This window comes from Anas acuta, chromosome 2 (genome assembly GCF_963932015.1).
Source record: "Anas acuta chromosome 2, bAnaAcu1.1, whole genome shotgun sequence".
In the NCBI taxonomy this organism is placed as follows: Eukaryota; Metazoa; Chordata; class Aves; order Anseriformes; family Anatidae; genus Anas; species Anas acuta.
In genome coordinates, this window is record NC_088980.1 from 121,257,478 (window position 1) to 121,276,905 (window position 19,428).

The 19,428-nt window shown below is 38.7% G+C and overlaps 1 protein-coding gene across 1 annotated transcript; it reads right to left on the reverse strand.

The window, feature by feature from the left end:
- Positions 1-51: 51 nt before the first annotated feature.
- Positions 52-17,280, reverse strand: TTPA (alpha tocopherol transfer protein). Its single transcript, XM_068671976.1, has 5 exons — positions 17,009-17,280; positions 9,046-9,199; positions 7,550-7,743; positions 4,827-4,937; positions 52-2,846 (listed from the first exon to the last, which is right to left on the reverse strand). Exons 1-5 carry the CDS (start codon positions 17,180-17,182, stop codon positions 2,667-2,669), a joined length of 813 nt encoding a protein of 270 aa, XP_068528077.1. The 5' UTR covers positions 17,183-17,280; the 3' UTR covers positions 52-2,666.
- Between the last annotated feature and the right edge of the window lie 2,148 nt (positions 17,281-19,428).

Sequence of the window (19,428 nt, forward strand, 5' to 3'; positions counted from 1 at the left end):
CCGGGCGAGGTGTTTATATCGCTAAATAAAAAAAAAGTTCTCAAAGACCGGTTCAGCTAGAAGAGGTTTATTGATAATAATGGTGTTGACATGTAAAAAAAAAGGATTAAAAACCATTTTGCATGACATCAACGCTTGTTGCCAGTACTTGCATCAGCATTTCACAGCACGTTTGTTTTCTTTAAAGGCACTCCTGGTCTCACTAGAGAAGAATAAGGCACTTACAAATGTATTTACTCTAAAGCTCACGGGTGCTCCTTCTCCACCCATTACACTAACACCTTTGCCATTTGTTATGCAAATGTTCTGATTATTTAATCATCGTTCATAGCAGCAAATTCAGTGTACAGACTTCCTACTGAACATGTAAACATTAAAAATAATTAACAGTTCATGAAAAAAAATAACTATTCAGTGCTCCATTGTGTTATATAATCATATTACCATTTAATAATAGATCCAGGATACTTTTGAAGACCATTTTGGACTTCATAGAGATGGTGTAGTTCAAATGAAGATAAAACCCATACATTTTGTCTGCATACATATACAAATGCAATCAACGGAAGTAATCTGATTCTTGTCTCTTTTAGATAAAACCACAGCAATCGGGGACTGGTTTCATAGGAAAGGATTGAAATTTTTTTCACTGAAACATGGCTCATTCCTTTATGCAGTTTACATTCAAGCACTAAAACTGAAGGAGCATAACTTTAGGACAGTATTTTCAGTTCTCCAGTTCATAAATGATTTGGAACTTGAGTTAAACTCTTGAAGAATTGCCAGATATCTGGCTACTTAGTTTATTTTCTAATAAAGAAGAATAATCATTGCAATGAACTCAGCAATTTAAGGCGCTTTTTTCATGTCACAAAATAGTTCAATCAGAGAAAAAGAAGGATATGAAATACGTGCATATATGAAAATGCATCAGAAAAATAATTTCTTTAAATTTAGGCTCTGTTTCAAAGAAACCCTGAAAGAAAAGAATGAAAATGCAGGGATTGGAAAAAAGAAAATCTTTGTCAGTTTTGAAAGAATTTTATAACAGACTTTGATCTTACAATATCAGAGGAAACTACCACCACCAAGTATCATATAGGACTTTCATAGGTGTTCCTCATGCTAATAAAGAGAAGCTTCTACTGGCTTTTGCAATAACAGAGTATCAATGATAAAGTAAAATAAGACATTTCTGTCAATAAGATACTCTTATTTCTCTCCCCTAAACATATATTAATACAACATTCCAATGTTCTAATGATTTCAAAATAACTGAAGTTAAGCACTTCTAGCTACCTGAGAAGTAAAGCATTATTGATTCATTTATATGAACATTCACATGGAATGCTTAAATATCTAGTATTTATGTAAAGACCCCTGAATTGTTACAAAAGAGAGATAAAAATTGTGTAAATGAACTCCAGCAGTTGCTGTATTTCAGGAATTCTAACAAAAAACAGAGTCAAAAGTAAATTAACATTTCAGATTATTAAATATTGAGGAATGTAGGATGTTACTGCTATGTAATATATGTGACAACTTATACAGTATTCATATATGAATCACGTCCCTTAGAAAAATCCATTTTCCATAATTATAGACAGATTTTTTTCATTACATATAAGACTTGACAGAAAGTTAAATCATCCAGTGCCCAACATGACAGAAGATGGCAAGTTGCCAATTACTTTTCTGAAGATAAGAAGGAAGATAGCCAGCAACTTCTAAGCTGAGGCTCAAAGTGACCTACAAGCTCCCTTATACCACAGAACAGATATTTCTAAAGCTCAGATGTATGAAGGATAATTTACTTCACCCTTCAAAACAAACTGATACTGCAAACAGCTAAGAGCTCTTGACCTCTAACACTCTACAGCAGGAATTAAAAGCATTAGCGTTACTGGGTTGCTTATAACTTGTTCACAGCCAGTATCTCTGAAGGAAGAAAATCAGAATTTTCAAAGTTCTTTTGACTCTCTTAACAGTTCCTCTTGGTTCATGCTGTCCTTTGAAGAACACGTACATGGTGTTTTTCTCATCTTCCTCTATGAAACTAGCAGATTACTGTGTTAATTAGCACAAAATGGGAAGCTGCACAAGCAGCACAGAGATAACAAATGTTTCACTATTGCTGACTAATTCTCAATTTGACTGTGCAATCTTAGCAGCACAAACTAACAAAACAACCATTTCCCTGAGATCAATCCAAAAAGCAGCCTCTTTCCCCCAGTTGTAAATTAGGCCTGTATTCATACTTCTGCAACTAGTCTACCCCATTCACATTCTGTTCTACTTAAATTATTTGGCTTTGTATTTAATCATCAAGCCAAGATAAAAGAGCTAAGCATAAGGTTCTGGACACAGGAGTTTTCTCCAATGACTTAAGAGGAGCAGTATCAATAATGTCATATCCAATGCACAACTACTGACATACAACTTAATCAGTTACAAACAGTATTGCAAACATTTAGAATTCATTAGTCTCCTCAGATGTACATACAGATACACTCCAGTTAGTATTAAAGTGCAGTCAATGTAACCCTCAGTGCCCCGCAAAGACATACTGCTTTCATTTACAGTAACTTCAAGTTTACATGAAAGATTTCATATTAAACTTATTTCCACTTCCAGTCTTCATGATCTGCTGTAATACTGCCATAAGGTTATTTATGGGTGACCAGAGAAATGCTCTGGAGATAATCTGCACACGACATTATGAAGTCAGTCCATTCCTTGGCCAGCTCTTCGAAGGAGACTCCTTCCCCTCCATATTCCTGTGGGAGAATGCTGACTGGAAAGTGTTCAGTCAGACTCTGCATGTAGTTATTTCCATGCATGTGCACCTAAAGAAAATATATGAAAAACATTTACTTCAGAACAGCTGTTAGACTCATGGGTGAAAACAGACAGCAAACAAACTCAATGCAAGGGCTTAAGCCCTCAGCTTGGTTCTACTAAATAAGTGTTCATAATGAGTTCCTTCAATGAGGAAGAAAGTACTGTGTAAGCAAGTTTCACATGGATGCTCAAACTCTCTCCTGCTTAATGATTATTCAGTCTGTCTGCAGATTGATTGAACATGGCCTAAAACACAAAGAACTGCAGCTCCAGGCACAAGAGCCAAAACTAACTACACCCATACAGATAAACTGACCTAAACCAGGGAATACTGGGGTTTGGTCTTGTCATGATGGGTATCGCATAGCTGCTTTTCAGCCATTTCAGAAAAAAAATAACAATGTTTGACACCTGGCTATTCCTGTCTGGTCCTGCTATGTGCATTTACAATCAACATTATGTGCTAGGTATATAAATTCAGACAGGTACCAAGGTGGGTGTTCAGAAGAATTGATACCTCAGTCTTACATTTCAGTCCTTACAATTCAGTTCCAGAAGAAATTAGATCCTGGACTGCTCCTCCACTTTAACCCTTTTAATACAGTCATTCTAATTGTTCTTTTCTTGCTTTATTGTAGCTGATTTGAAGCCTTGTCCATTACTTTCAGTCAGAAAATTTTATAGGTCTCTTATTAAAAATTAACAAGAATTTTCTATGATTATTATTACACAAAGACTACAAGCACATGCACTCAAAAGGTAGCTAGCTGCCTTTAATGCTTCCACATCAGGCACTAAGATAATGAGTGAATAGTAATTATTCCTATGAAAGTATGGGGAACTGGTCCTTCTAGTTTCTTTTCAGCTTATACCTGCAACTCTAAGCCATTCCATGAATCATGATATTTGGTTTGTCTTCTTTCAGGCCTTTACTGTCCATCTGTCCTCTTTCCCACTTTTTGAATTCTAGCCCCCCGAGATTCTCTGAGCTGGATCTGGTGATAGGGGGCTGTTACATGGACATTAATATGACAGGGGAAGGGCCACAGCATCAGGCTGCTGGAATGTATTCTTTTCTTTATCATCTGTGTGTCAGTGAGCGACTACACAAGGCTGGCAGAAGCAACCCTGCCTCTCTTCCATAACAAAACACACATGCTAAGAAAAAGGGGACTGACAAACATCACTAACAGTGAAAATCTTGCTTTACTGTCCTGGAGTGCAGCAGCTACTGTAAACGCACAAGATCCATGTGCATTGGAGGCACAAGGAGGCCTCAGAGGGCGAATATTAAAAGACTGTGCTGTTTATTTTGTACCTTAGCTCTGCTGTTAACACTTCACAGCATTTCCTCTTCTGCCAGCTGAAATTTTCAATATTTCCTTCCTGTATTGCAATAAACCAGAATTCTTCCAGAATTCTTGGCATGCTTTTGCATCCAAATGCAGAGTTTTCCAATTTAAAACTACAAAATAATTTGCAACAGCTAAGAAGCTGCTTGGAAAATAAATCTGAACTTCAGCCTGACCTCTTTATTGATGCATAAACGCCTCTGCAGCTTTTTCAGAACTGGATAGCTGTCTTCTACTAATTTTGCACAACTTAGAGCATAATGTCACTGAACAGTGGCAATTTCTCACTGGCATTTATGGACTGAATGCTAGGAGATCTGGGACCTATTTCTTCCTAATTCTGCAGAAGTTTTGCTGTGTGATCTTAAGCAAGTTATTTAAACCCCTCTTGAGTTACCACATTTTTTTTAAATCTTTACAAAAAGATTAAACAACAAACACTTGACAACAGCAAACACTTGCAACTCTCACATTATTGGTAACTGTGAATGTTTTACAATTAGATTCCAGAGGCCAGTATAGTATTAAGACATAAACATGACATATCCTCTTCAGTATTCAGATCCTAAAGGAAATGCTGCAGATTGTAATGTAGGGGTTTTGTGGTAGAAAGAAATGTTTGTGTGCACTCACCCGTTGCTTTATTTTTTCAGTGAGAAAAGGCTTAATTAGAGCGAAGACTGGGTGGAAGAATAAAGGCTCATTAATCAAGTGGATACCTCGAACTTTTAGTGGAAAGGAATCCTGTCAACATACATAAAAAACAGCATGAGAAAAAGGAATTATTGAAAAGATTCTATTGTTAAGGACAAATCTGTGAAGACTACCTAGTCCATAGGTTAAAGAATTCTTCCTGACCTTGCTAATTCCTGCACTTTGGAGTGCTCTTAGTTTACACTGCTTAGAAAAGCATATCTTGTTCCTCCAATTAGAAAAAAAAAAAAAAAATCAGTATATTTTTTAGGAGAGGCTGACTTAAAAAAACAAGCATGAAAACCAAATTGCACGTAAGTAATGCACGTGAAGCTTGTGCTAAGCTTTTCCTCCACAGCAGAGGTCCTGCTGCTCCTTTACCAAAAAGCTATCTAGCCATGTGTTTTCATTGGCAATTCACAACCTGGAGGAAAATATGTATTTTCTTTTCCTTATATACATATACACACAAACTATCAAAGTTGCTATCTTTAAGTTAAATACAATAAAATTAAATAAATATAATAAAATAATATAATAAAATATTATCCAGAGAAAAGTCTTAAAAGTAGCAAGAATTTACCCAAGACAGAAGTTCAGTTTTACAGTAAGATTACTCTCATAAAATTAAAATTGCATCTTCTATACAGCCTTTATAGTTTGAAATACTGACAGTTGGATTCAAGATTCATGAAGAAGTACCACAACTTTGCAAGTTTAAAGGAAGTATGGCAGTGCTCACAGACAGTATTATACAATAGGGTAAAAATAAGTTCCATTCATATCTCTCTGATACTACTATTGCAACCAGAGTTTTTCTGCTTATAAAAATGACACTTTTCACAAACAGTTCTTCCCACTAATACAGTAGTCCTTTTCTCCTTATTTCATGCACTATTCTATGGCTAAAGAAAAAAAACAAACAAAAAAAAAAACAAACATGCATTTAAGTGCAAAATCTATTAGATTTTAATGTATGATAAAGACCTCAAAACTGTCAGGCTTTAGGTTTAGTACACATTATTATGTTTTATATGTTTAAAGTCTACTGTTCTACACAAAACAATTTGGTTTTGCCTGTGGATAATAGATTTTTTTCAAGATGATGTTCGTTACTGATGGTACTATGCTTTCCACTCTGTATTGCATTTATTTCCTTTCTATTAATTTCTGTTTCTCCATACAGGATAATAATTTGGAAGAAAGATACATTTCTTAAGAAAAACATAGAGTTGAAAACAATGTCCCTAATTATTTCTTATAAACATATTGACTAACACTAAAATAACCTCTGGGAGAAGTATATAAACCCAGCTAGAAAGATGAAAAGAATCTAAAAAACAAACAAACAAAAAAAACAGTTGATTCCTTATACAAGAAAACAACACTAGAAACACAATCTGTTTTTCCCTCTTTTTCAATAGCTATAATAAGCATTTAGAAGCCTAAAAAGCATAAAATAAATCTGAAATAAGTCATGATGGAAACACTCCATTCAAAGAATTTCCTGGTTTGAGGTGATGGATTCAAACCTTAAGATTTAATTGTGAATATAATTATACATAATTTCTGCTCTCAATTTCAAGGTCATGAAATTACTAGTAACTAGTTTAGTGCCTCAGAAATCGACTAAAACACTCTCAATGGCTGTTTTAGTGAGATCTGGCCCAGAATCATACGAATGAGATTTGTCTTATTCTAGATGGGGAAAAAAAAGGGGGGGGGGGATTATACCTGCTAGTTTCATTGAAGTTCTATAGTAAATACCAAAAATGAAGAATGGATGAAGTTCTGATGCTATTAGCTCACTGACTAAGCTTCGACTCAACCTCAGACACGAACCTTACCAAATCAAAGTGAGAGATTATGTCCCTAGCTCATTTTTACATCATAGGTTAACGGTTTTATTATTACTTATTTATAGCTTAACTTCAGAAGGAAAACAGTACAAGTACAGTACAAGTACAGTGTAGCCTGCTTGTCAATTCTCTGTCTCCTTCCCCTCTTTTTTTTTTTTTAAATTTATTAGCAAAATTCAACCAAATTTGACAAAAAGGAAAAATCTTAAAGACAGTAAGATCCCTGCAAGTGTTGTTAAAGTCAGGAGGTGAGGTAGCACTAAGTTGCACAAAATAATGCTTGTGTTGGTGGGAAAAGCAATCAAAACAAACATTATACACTGTTGGTAGCACATGGATGGTGGTGTGGCATCATCCATACTGGCCAACAAGTTAGTGTTCTCTTGCTCTTAAATGCTCCCAGCACATGCTATTTCTCACCTTCTCTGAGTCTCAGAGGGGAAAAAAAAAAAAAAAAAAGGTTTTGAACGACAAGTTAATGTACAAAAGAGTAGAACAGAAAAGATCCTTACAAAAGTAGGCTTCATCTACTCATGAAATTCCTGTATTGTAACAGGCAAGTGGAATTCTAATAAAACATCAGAGGTTAAAGGGCATTTGCTGCTATACATGAACAGACTTTAAGTCAAGTCGAGCACAGCTTATGCCTCAGCTGTGTGACATTTCATGGATTTAAGTTTTTGTTCTTTCAAACTGCATGACCTCTAAAAATGTCTATGGAAGGAAAAATTACCATAAGTTGCAATGGAAGAAAAATTGGGAGTTATAGCAGTGAAGTAACATAAAGCAGTATGTTATACTTACTGTGAGCACAGCAGCAATTTTCTTGGCCACTGCCGGACTGATTTGAAATGCATGAGCAAATCGCCACCCTTGAAGATCAAAGATAGCCTTGACTCCATTCTTCTGAGTTTCAATCTCCTTTACGATGAGTTCAGATGTGATCAAACTTACACGAAACACATCATATGCTGTAAATAACTTGGGATCCCATTGTCCTGAAGAGTAAATAAGATTGCACTGCATTACCACAAGCATACAACATACTTTCACTTGCTACTGCTTCTGATGTTCTTCTCAAGAAAAAGTAACCAGCTATATCAAAGGTTCTGAATTAAACAGATTTGCCAGTACAGAAATTCTTTTATGCGCCTGTTCTTTGATGCTATTTCTATTTCTGTAGATGGTACCAGAGTAGTATGTGACATCTACTGTAGAATCCAGTAGAAGATTTTGACAGGAACGGCTTAAGTCAGTAACTGTCATTTTAGCAGAAACCAAAACAAAGCACAGTATAGCTCAAATGGGCTAATCATTGTCTATGGCCTTCAGGAACTGATCATCAACTCATAGCCAATTCATACAATTTTTCTTCAGTACAGTAATACTGCGAAGATTCAGTGAATCCCATTTTCATTTCTGAGGCATGAAAAACAATTGCTTGGTATTAGCATTAACCCTGGACACAATCTTCAGAGAGCACAACTTTTCAAAGAAAAGCCTTTCCTTCTGCTAGATGAGCTGATATTAAACAATTATTTGAAAGTTGGCAAAAATTATTTCTATGTCCAACACAAGCACAAAGAAGTATGGCATCATGTGATCATTTAACTATGTATTTTTAAAAGATTTTGGGGAGTACATCATACAAATCCAGGATGTTCAGAGTGTATCTTAAACAGGGCTCTTCAGCTACATACATCTAAGTGGTGAAAACCCAGTGAACTCATCCTCATGTAAGCTGAATGTTGGTACATGGCTAGATGTGTGCTTTTTTTCTGTTCCATCTCTCCACTCTGTGCTGGCGGCTGCGGCTGCACCAGCACAGTCTTAGCATACAGCTTTGAAAATTCCCATAGGAACAAAATTAATGTTTGGTAACTCAAGGCTAAATAACTGCATATTCTTGTAAGTTTTAGGCTTCTAACCTTCAGGCTTTTAGCCTTAAGACTTTTTTTGATGCAGACATAATAATTCTATTTAAAAGAAAATCAGTCCATCATAAAGGATCGTATAGCTTTAGCCATACTAGTTATAAGTCAAATGATATAACTGTTGCAGCTCAATGAATCCATCTTTATCTTAAAGGCATTTCTAACAGGGAGCAATAAATATGTTACTTTTCTAGTTAAGATATTCTGATATCATCTTCCATTTTATCAACTCCCAGTGTTATACCCATAAAATACTTTTATTTTGCTGCTGAAATTGTGAGAATTAAACAAACAAACAAAAACACACACAAAAACATTAGTGCAAGAACCAGGTATGAAACATGTCCAAGAAATTTTGTCACTCACCAATTCTGTATATTAGAACTTTGCTTCCATATGGGTCTCTTGATCTCAGGACTCCGTGATAGCCAGCATGCAAAAGACCAAGAATAGAAGATGGTTGTAAATCTGCACTTATTTCTGGGCATTCAATTCTCCATTTCTGGTAATTCTTCAGTAACTGGAAAAAATAAATGTGCATGTCAGATATGCATCAGGTATTACATAAAAATCACAGTTAAAAATGTGCTTTTCAACATGTGGTCACAGTCAGAGGTTTAATTCATCATATTAGCTATTATTTCACTGTGCATTTTAAGAAAAACGCTCCTAGAAACAGAAGGCTGCTATCCTTCATCAAATGAGCAAGTCATTATGAATTTAGAATCCTATCAACTTGTTAATGGACTCAAGTTATTATTTTATGTCAGAAAAGAAAATTGGACTATGTAGAAAGCAGCAGTAATTTCTATGTAAAATACATTAAAAAAAAAGTTTCTTACAGAGGACAATTCCTTCCTCAGCCTCCTCCCCCCAAAGTCTGGGCCCTTTTTGTATACACAATTATTAATAATTTCATTTTACTGTTTGAAACACATATGGTCATCAGCATATCTTAAGCACATTTTCAGTCCTTCCTATCCCTCTGAAATTACAAAACACAACAGTGTAGTGGATTCATCTCTCCCATTACCTATCAGACCCCAGAGTGGAAATAACGAGAACCCATTTTGCTAAAACAAAGATTCTGCCCATTGTCAGGAACATGATTGCTGCCCTTGTTCCTGAGGCTGGAAGGCAGCATCATATGCAGGCTCTTCTAAAGGATAGGAAGGGCTATACATTGAAAGGAAATAGTCTAAATCTAAGGAAGAGTCAATTAAAGGTGTTTCTTTCTGAGGTAACATCTAGGTAGTGGAATTACAGGTAATATTGTGAAAGATTATTGTAGAGATGGACTGTGAAATAATAAATCGGTGATGCGCTTGTTCCAATTTCCCAGTTTAATTACCGTTTCCCTTTTAAAATAAAGAAATTAAATGGTGGTAGAGAAAAGGAACTGCTATGCCCTGCAACTAAAGTTTATTTACGACATTTTGAATAGATAAGTAAGGAGTTACAGTGGTTGTTTTTTATAAAGCTTTCTGTAAATTCATCAGCTATGATCTACCTCTGCTGTGCTAAATTGTCCAGCAGTGACTTTGTAGAGTAGAGGGATAACTCTAGAAAATAATTTAAATTTTGCATTAAAATTTCCTAGATAGCTACAGTTTGGACTCCTAACTGAGATTTTCAAAGGATCTAAGTGCATCAGAATGTTTCAGTACCTCATTTCACAACAAACTCACGCACACATTTAAATCTCAAAGGTAGCACACACTGGCCAGCCTTTCAAATTGTTGCTATATTTCATCAAACAGCAAGAAAACAATCATCCTCAGTACAGTTGCACAAATAAAGTATGCTCAGCAAAAGAAAAAATACCAGCCAACACTTTTATTTCTGTTAATTTGTATTTGCTCATCTCTAAGTTATACCACATTCTGGAACAGAAGCAGTAGAATTAAAAGAACTGTCAATCTCCAGCTAATAAAACATAACCTTTAATGAATAACAACATTTCTCATAGCTATGCAAGGATGATTTTCTTCACCATCTTCATAGAATGGTTGGAAGGAACCTCAGTGGATACTGAATCCATCCCTTGGAACATCACAGCATCACAGTAGCTACAGACTCAGGAGTGAAACCAAAGACTCACCATGGTCTACCTCATAGCCCACTTATGTTAGATAATTAGTCTTAGCAGTAACTTCTTATTCTTCCTTCTACTTTCAAGTTTCTTGTATCATTTAGTATACAACATACCATTTTTCTTCAGCTTAATTCTGTTCTTAAATGAAGGTCCTGAGTTATTTTTAAGGTCTCTCAAACAAATTGTCATGAGGGAACTATTCACAGGGCATTATTGTTTGTTAACATAATTTATTTACAAAGAGATGATGCATTGCTCAGCAATTATCTATATTCTTCCTGGAAATACTACCTATAAATATGTGTTTATAGGTACAAAAACGAGAGAGTTCAACAGCCACACTAAAATCCCATTTGATTTGGCAATGAGCAAGTTGATAAAAACCTCATCCTAAGACATACACTGTAAAAAAGAAACATATAAGTGCTAAATAATTTTACTTAGTCTTAAATATGTTCTAGTCTAGGTTAATTTAACAACCAAACAAAACAGGTGGTGGGGAAGTAGTAGGGGAAAAGAAGTTAATCTCTGGGACAGGAATTCACTGTGATTTCAAAAATAGGTCTATGAGGTGCCACGTAAAGAGTCCAGCATCAATAAAGGGCGCTTTTTTTGTGCCAACTGTTTTTTGTGCCAGGACTGTTAACATACTGTGTTCTTTTCCTTTGTCTTTCCAACACAGATGCTTAAAGAGCACCAAACATCTAACCAAACATCTGTAGCTGCATCCTTTGTCTCTATTCTACTAACTTCAGTTGTATCACAACATAATGAACTAATTAACAATTACTTAAATGTTTTCCACAGATTTTGAAGAGCTGCCTGCCAAAACCAAGATGAGAATAAATATGTTTACTCAATCCCCTGAATAATCCCAATTTGTCAGTACAGTTCAGTTCTTCTTTTCATGAGCATGAACCTCTCCCAAGTTAAAAACAGCAAGAGCTCAAGTTCTGAGCCTGGAGAGGAAAGGAAAGGTGTTCACAGTTTGCGACACACTCAAGATCTTTATGAAAGATATAATTTACCTACTGACTGTCCGTTCAGCAATAAATATATGGTTGGAACACTTCTGACACCTTCCATGACGTGGGCAAATGCTACATCTTTTTACAGAAGCATGGCTAAGCTCCAGCGGTACCTCCCTTGTCCAGGAAGCTACAAAGTAAATTGCTCTCAGATTTTGAAACCATGTGATTTAATTACCTGAAACAGTGATTTATGGCTGAAGTAGACGTTAGCAACCCTCCACAGCATCTGCAGCTAGTTTGGAGACATGTTCTTTCAGTCTTAATTTATGTAAACAATCACTTTCTTAGCAGCTGGACACACTCCAGTCACACGGAGCTACTTACATGAGTAATTCCTACATATATAACTGAAATCAAAAATTAGCACTACATACTTACAGTTTTACTATATTTTGAAAATATATAGTTTAATATTGTTTAAACACAAATCCATGTGGAATATTTAAAACATAGGAAACTTTTTTTTTCAGCAAAAGCAGCAGGGGAAAATGTAAACTTTATATATAATAATCAGTCTGAATGCAGAAGATAAAGCAACTTAATATAATCAGGAAAAACAGAAGCATGGATTACATTGGATAAATGCAATGTAAATGTAATAAAAATGTCTCATGCATTTACAAGGAAAACATCTCCATGTGTAATTATCTGTGTTTACAAACTGAGTAACCTACTTAGAAGCTGCTGAGCATCTGAAAATAGATGCAAGATAGCTTGATAAATGGCTAAAGCTGGATGAAAAACTCCACTGTCTGGAGTTAAGAATTAATTAAGAGCTTTTTCCTGAGGTCTTTTGGGGATAGTTCCAGATTTCTGAACAGTGGAGATAGAAACGTTACTGATTAATCCAAGTTCCATGTGATGCAAAACGAAGAAAAGTGAACTTAGTACTTTAGTTAGAATTAAAAGAACTGGACAATAAAGTTTGTTACAGAACCACTATAAACATATATATATGCAAAAAGGGGTGTATTTTACATTTTTTATAAATGCGCTTTCATCTACACACAGAATTTAAAGATTGAGTATATACTGGCATAGAATTTAAAATATTTTTATATGGACACAGAACTTCCCTAATTCCACATGTATTACCTCTTCACCAGCTGGGAGAAGACAGGCACGTGCATAAGTTTAGGCATTTGGCTTAGCACAAAGAGAAGAGTGGCCAACTGCTTTGTTTCCTCAACAGTCAGTTCAGAGAGTCTACCAGGGGCTCTTCCACTCTTCATCAAATCTCTCATTGACAAAAAGTAAGAAAATCACCCAAGTAACTGGTTTGAACTTAGTATTTATATTTGACTGCTGTGAAGATCCTCAAAGATAAAGCCTGAAATCCAGCAGTATTCAGACACTACGCAAGTATACATGTAGTATGCACATACAGCAGGATGTTTGACACATACTGTACATCCCAGATTTTCTATGCAACCTATTTGCAGCACAAAGTTTCCTCCATAAATCAAATGCAGGGCAACGAATGAGTCCAGATATATGCCTTTGTGTCAACCAGAACTCCTAGAAGGATCCTAGATATTTAGATGATTTTGAGCACTCTAAAAAGGATGCTTAAAGCAGTGTAAGTGGTATGTTAGGAAAAGCATTTCAATGATACATTTTTACTGAATTGTACTGTGACAGTATCTTTGATCACAGCAAGAAAGTTAAATGTAGCCAGCACATTAAAAAAAAAAAAAAAAAAAGAATTAAAAGAATTAAACCCATTGCTTTAGCCACATTAATGGAGACCCATGGCCTGCTTTTTAGCTTAAAACATGTATAGTTTGTAGGTATACGTGTACAAATGAACAAGTAAACAACATATTCAAGTCCAGTATGAATTTATATCCAGACTGAAATCTTTTGCCGCATTCAAAACATGACATAACAGGTTTGCTCCTTGCCCTGACTGATCTGTTACGTGGACCCACACTAAGCAAGAGTTTGGACTAGATGATCTACACAGATCTCTTCCAACTTAAATTATGCTGTGATTCTCTGATTTCCATATAATTTAAGCAGAATATATTTGCTTAATATATTACCTTGAATTGCTGGTATCAGCCACAGTAATGGCTGCTTCTCTCCAAAGGACCCAAGGGAACATCATGGAACTGGGACAGGGGAGGGTCAGGCTGGGGATTAGGGAAAGGGTCTGCACCCAGAGGGTGGTTGGGCACTGGGACAGGCTCCCCAGGGCAGCAGTCACAGCACCGAGGTGCTGGAGTTCAAGAAGTGTTTGGACAATGCTCTCAGACTTATGGTCTATTTTTTATGTAGTCCTTTGTGGAGTCCTACAATCCTTGCATGTCCCTTCCAACTTGTGATATTCTATGATCAACATCTGACCCCTACATTTATTTTTCACAGTGATTACAAAGCCACAAGCAGAAGGTGCTGTGACAATGTAACACCATTCCTTCTAAGTGTCAATGTTTTGGGGATGTAAGCATTGCTTTGAAGTCTCACAGGACAAGAACTGTCTTATTGACTTATTCAGGGTTTGATGTGTTATTTGACAGTTATTGTTAGCCTGTGTCAACAGACTTTCTGTTTATTCCTGGAGACATATCTGTGACAGGATTTCATATAGGATTTAAGGATTTCATCATAACCATTCTCACTGATAGCATTCACGCATTTGAAATCCCATAGCGGAAGGTATCTGATTAATTTCATCTCTTCTTCTAGAGGTTTCTCCTTAAGTGGTTAGGGTTCATGCAGATATCTCCATCCACTTTTGAAGATAAGGCATGTGGCCAAAATTAATCTTTCCTGTGATTCAAAATGCAGGAAAAGAATTTTCTTCTAAAAAAGATCAGTCTGCTACTGAGCTTAATTAAATATATCACTGATTTTAAAGCACACAGACAGTTCTAGTTCTCCTTTGAGTTCTTCAGCACCAAATACTGTTTCAGTGATGAATTTTCTTCTAGCATTTCATATGTATATATCAATAGATGAGTACTTCGAAACAAGTCTGGAATTGCCAGCAGGAAAATGTAAAATATTTCTGTTCCAATGAGTTAACATAAATGACTCAGGAATTGAATGTCTTTTCACAATCTACTAGATTATTATTTTCTGAAAGATATCCAAACATCGATAAACTGAAATTCCAGAGAGGCCAATAATCAGATAGATCTGTGTCACATATTAACCAGGCATGCATCAAGAGACAGTTTGGTCAGTGGCCAGACTCTGAATTAATATTTAAGGCTAAGTATAAGCCCATGCCAAGAAGGATGCTTGAGAAGAGCTTGCAATCTTTTGGTCATAAGCACTGACAGAGCCACAGACTCTGATTATCCCTTACTGCTCTACAAGTGCTATGCAGCAGTACACAGAAGCCCAGTGGGGAAAAGGGGCTGTGTCAGCCTCAACTCCAAACTGAGAGGGGACATCTAACCAGGAGGGGAGGAGCACCCACTGTCTAGACAGACAACAGAAGGGCTCTGTCTAGGATGAAGTACTAATGTAACCTATAACCTCTGCATAAAGTCACACTTGGGTTGGATGAATATTCATCTTATGACCTCCACAGACTTTTGCACAATAATTCTCTTGGGCTTTTTAAGAACACGTTGACTGCAGATATTTAAAAAAAAAAAAAACTGTTTGTGTTTCTCATGTTCTTTCCATGCTATTTCCAAAGGGAAGTAACCTAGAAATCAGTGTCAGCTGGTATGTAGAAGATTAAGTACAAGCTGCATTTGGAGAAAGAAATTTTAGGTGGAAAGCTGAAATGTGTGGGTTTTGATCATCAAAATCTCTCAGAACAAAGAAGGGTCCAAACAAGAACTTTATAGAGTTCATAACCAGCAGAGAGACAGAAATTCTAAAGAGATCCTAAAAAGACTTGGTTCTTCCAAAGCAGGTCTCCAGCCCTAAAGGGCTGACTCTCACAGAGCATATGAAATCTGCTACTCTGTAGGGTCTAATCTCTAAACCTACCTTCGATTTTACACTCTTGAAGAGTAGTCTCATTTATAATATGTCTCACAACTTATCAGAAGAAATGTATGGACCAAATTCTGAGCAATTCATGTAGCCCTGTCTACACGATTATTAACTTCCAGCATTGCAACACATGTAGGAGTGCATATTACCTTCATTAAGCTGTACCTTTTGGAACCTAGTAATACTGGGGGGGAACAGTTTTTGCTGGGAAAGAAATAAAAGAACAGCACAGTCCTACAATTGCTACTGCACAGCTGATATAAGCAATCTCATGAACTTCAAGCAAAAGCGAGATGCATGAATAACCAAAGGAATCTGGATTGACTTGCTTCTTCTGCTGAGGAGGGATGATTTAAAGCTCTAATGCCAATGTTATGAATCAAGCGAGGTGAACACAATACATTTTTTAAGCTAGTTATTATTAAGAGCATCATACAATTTCTCACAGTCTTGTTTAGCCACCCTGATCCGGCAGTATACCCACATACAAACAATCTTGAGTTGTAGCAACGTGAAACACTGAACTTGGAAGATCTATGGCACACAGAAGTCAAAAAATAAAAGGTAGGGTCTGTTGTTTGATGCTTTGTCATCAGCATCACATTCCATGGAAACACAGTTCCCAACTGGCACAAGCAAATAAATGCTTTTGCCCTGGGAAGATCCGGAAATACTTTCTGTTGAGAAGGATTAGTGGTTTCCTTTATGTAAAAAAGGAAACAATTAATTATAATTTGTACCTTTGGGTACTGAAAACAGGCATGCATTGTCTATAGGGCAAAAAGCCATGCAAACAGCCAGGAAAGCAACAAAACTTACCAAAGCCTGAAAGGTGTTAAACCATCAAACTCTAAGAGAAAGGAACTTATTACTGATAGCTTTACGCTAGGGTTACTATAAATGTATAACAAAACCAGCAGGTGTACTAGGTGCTGGTGGCCCAAGCAGGATCCTCAAGGATGCCCTTGCAAGGATGCCACTCCCTGAGCGGAGCTGTGACCTTCCCACATTTCCCATAACCTTTGTGGCTGTTGGTGGGGTCGCACCAAGCTGGCGTGCTCCCACGTTGATCCACGACCAACATTTCGCTACACCCACGAAACACCCAAGCAGCGTGCATCACCCACCCGCCCACCCCCGGGGAGCAGCACCTCACCCCTCAGCCTCCATTTCCGAGCCCACCCGGGGGGGGGGGGCGACACGAGGGGACCCCCGAGGTGCGACGCCCCCCTCCCCACCTTACCCTCCACGCCAGGTCCACGTTGAAGTCCCGGGCTCGCAGGAACCTCAGCAGGAAGGCGTCGCTGAGGGGCTGGGGCCAGCGCTGCCCGGGCTCTGCCTCCGCCCGTCTCCGTAGCTCGGTCACAGCGCCTCGGGCCTGCGGCTCGGGGAGGTCGCCGTCCCCTCGCTGCGACATGGCCGGGGGCCGCCGCTCAGCCCCACCGCACGGCCGGACCCATGGCGAGGTGCCGGGCGGCGGCGGCTGCAGAGCCCGGCCGGGCTGCCTCCGCCCCCGGGGCGGCGGGGCTTAACCCCTCCGCACCCTTCGGGTTACTCCCCCAAACCACCCGTTTTGTTTTGTTTTGTTTTGTTTTGTTTTTCTTTTTCCCATTTATGGAGGCTTAGTTTTCAGAACTTTCTGCTTTCAGCTCATCGCAGGGAACTTTTGCTGAGTTTTCCCGGAGAAAAAGAGAGGTTGTGTCCGGTGGGAGAAGGGGCAGGCAGCTCAGGCAGAGCACAAAGAGGTTGCCAGCATATTCAGGGAAAAAAAAATCAGGAATGCTAAAGCCTTGTATGTGCTCTACCTGGTCACTGTGGTAAAAGATAACAAAAACAAGAACAAACAAAACAAAAACAAACAAACAAACAAAAAACGTTTTAACAAATATTTTCACAGTAAGAGAAAGGGCAAGGAGAATCTCCATCCTTTACTAGACACAGGGGGGGGACATGACTACTGAGGATAAGGAAAAGGCTGAGGTTTTTAACACCTTCTTTACATCTGTCTTTACTAGGCTGACCACTTATCCTCAGGTTACTCAGCCTTCTGACCTGGGACAGGGAGCAGAAGAAACCCCACACACAGTTCAGGTGGAAACAGAGACCTGCTGCTCCACCTGGACTGTCACAAGCCCATGCAGCCAGAAGGGATCCACCCGACAGTGCTGAGAGAGCTGGTGGATCACAGAATCATTGAATGGTTGAAGTTGGAAGGGACCTTCAGAGATCATCTGGTCCAAGCCCCTGCTCAAGCAGGGTGACCTACAGCATGTTACACAGGATGGTATGTGATTGATGGTGTGTGATTGCAAGCCACTTTCCATCATCTGTTAGCAGTTATGATCATCTGGAGCAGTCCCACATGTCTAGAGACTTGCTAATGTGACACCCATCTAAAAGAAGAGTCATAAGGAGGAACTGGGGAACTACAGGCCTGTCAGCCTGACCTCGGTGCCAGGAAAGGTGATGGAACAGGTCACCTTGAATGCAATCACACAGCATGTGCAGGACAACCTGGGGATCAGGCCCAGCCAGTATGGGTTTATGAAAGGCACGTCTTGCCTGGCTAACCTCATTTCCTTCTATGACCAGGTGACTGCCTGGTGGATGAGGGAAAGCCTGTTGACATAGTCTACCTAGACTTCAGCAAGGCCTTTGACACAGTCTTCCACAGTATTCTCCTGGAGAAGCTGGTAGCCCATGGCTGGGACAGGTACACTCTGCTGGGTTAAAAACTGGCTGGACAGCTGGGCCCAGAAAGTGGTGGTGAATGGACTGAAATCCAGCAGGCGACTGGTCACCAGTGGTGTTCCTCAGGGGTCGGTGTTGGGGCTCATCCTCTTTAATATCTTTATTGATTATTTGGATGAGGGAATTGAGTGCAGCCTCAGTAAATTTGCAGATGACACCAAACTGGGGGGAAGTGTCAACCTGCTGGAGGGTGGGAGGTCCCTGCAGAGGGACCTGTACATGTTGTTGATGGGCAGAGGCCAATGGGATGAGGTTCAACATGGCTAAGTACCAGGCCCTGTGCTTTGGCCACAACAACTCCATGCAGCACTACAGGCTTGAGGCAGAGTGGCTGGAAAGCTGTGCAGAGGAAAAGGATCTGGGGGTACTGATTGATGCTCGCCTGAACATGAGCTGGCAGTGTGCCCAGGTGGCTAAGAAGGCCAATGGCATCCTGGCTTGTATCAGGAATAGTGTAGCCAGCAGGACCAGGGAGGTGATCATCCCCCTGTGCTCTGCTCTGATGGAGCCACACCAGTACTCCAGTACTCTGGTGGAGTACTGTGTTCAGTTTTGGGCCCCTCACTACAAGGATATTGAGGCCCTGGAGCGTGTTCAGAGAAAGGCTACGAAGCTGGTGAAGGGCCTGGAGCACAAGTTCTGTGAGGAGAAGCTGAGGGAACTGGTGTTGTTTAGTCTGGAGAAGAGGAGGCTCAGGGGAGACCTCATTGCTCTCTACAGGTACCTGAAAGGAAGTGGTGAGGAGCTGGTGGTCAGCCTCTTCTCACAGATAACTAGCAATAGGAGTAGAGGGAATGGCCTCAAGTTGTGCCAGTGGAGGTTTAGGTTGAAAATTAGGAGAAATTTCTTCTTAGAAAGAGTTGTCAGGCATTGGAATGGGTTGTCTAGCGAAGTGGTGACATCACCATCTCC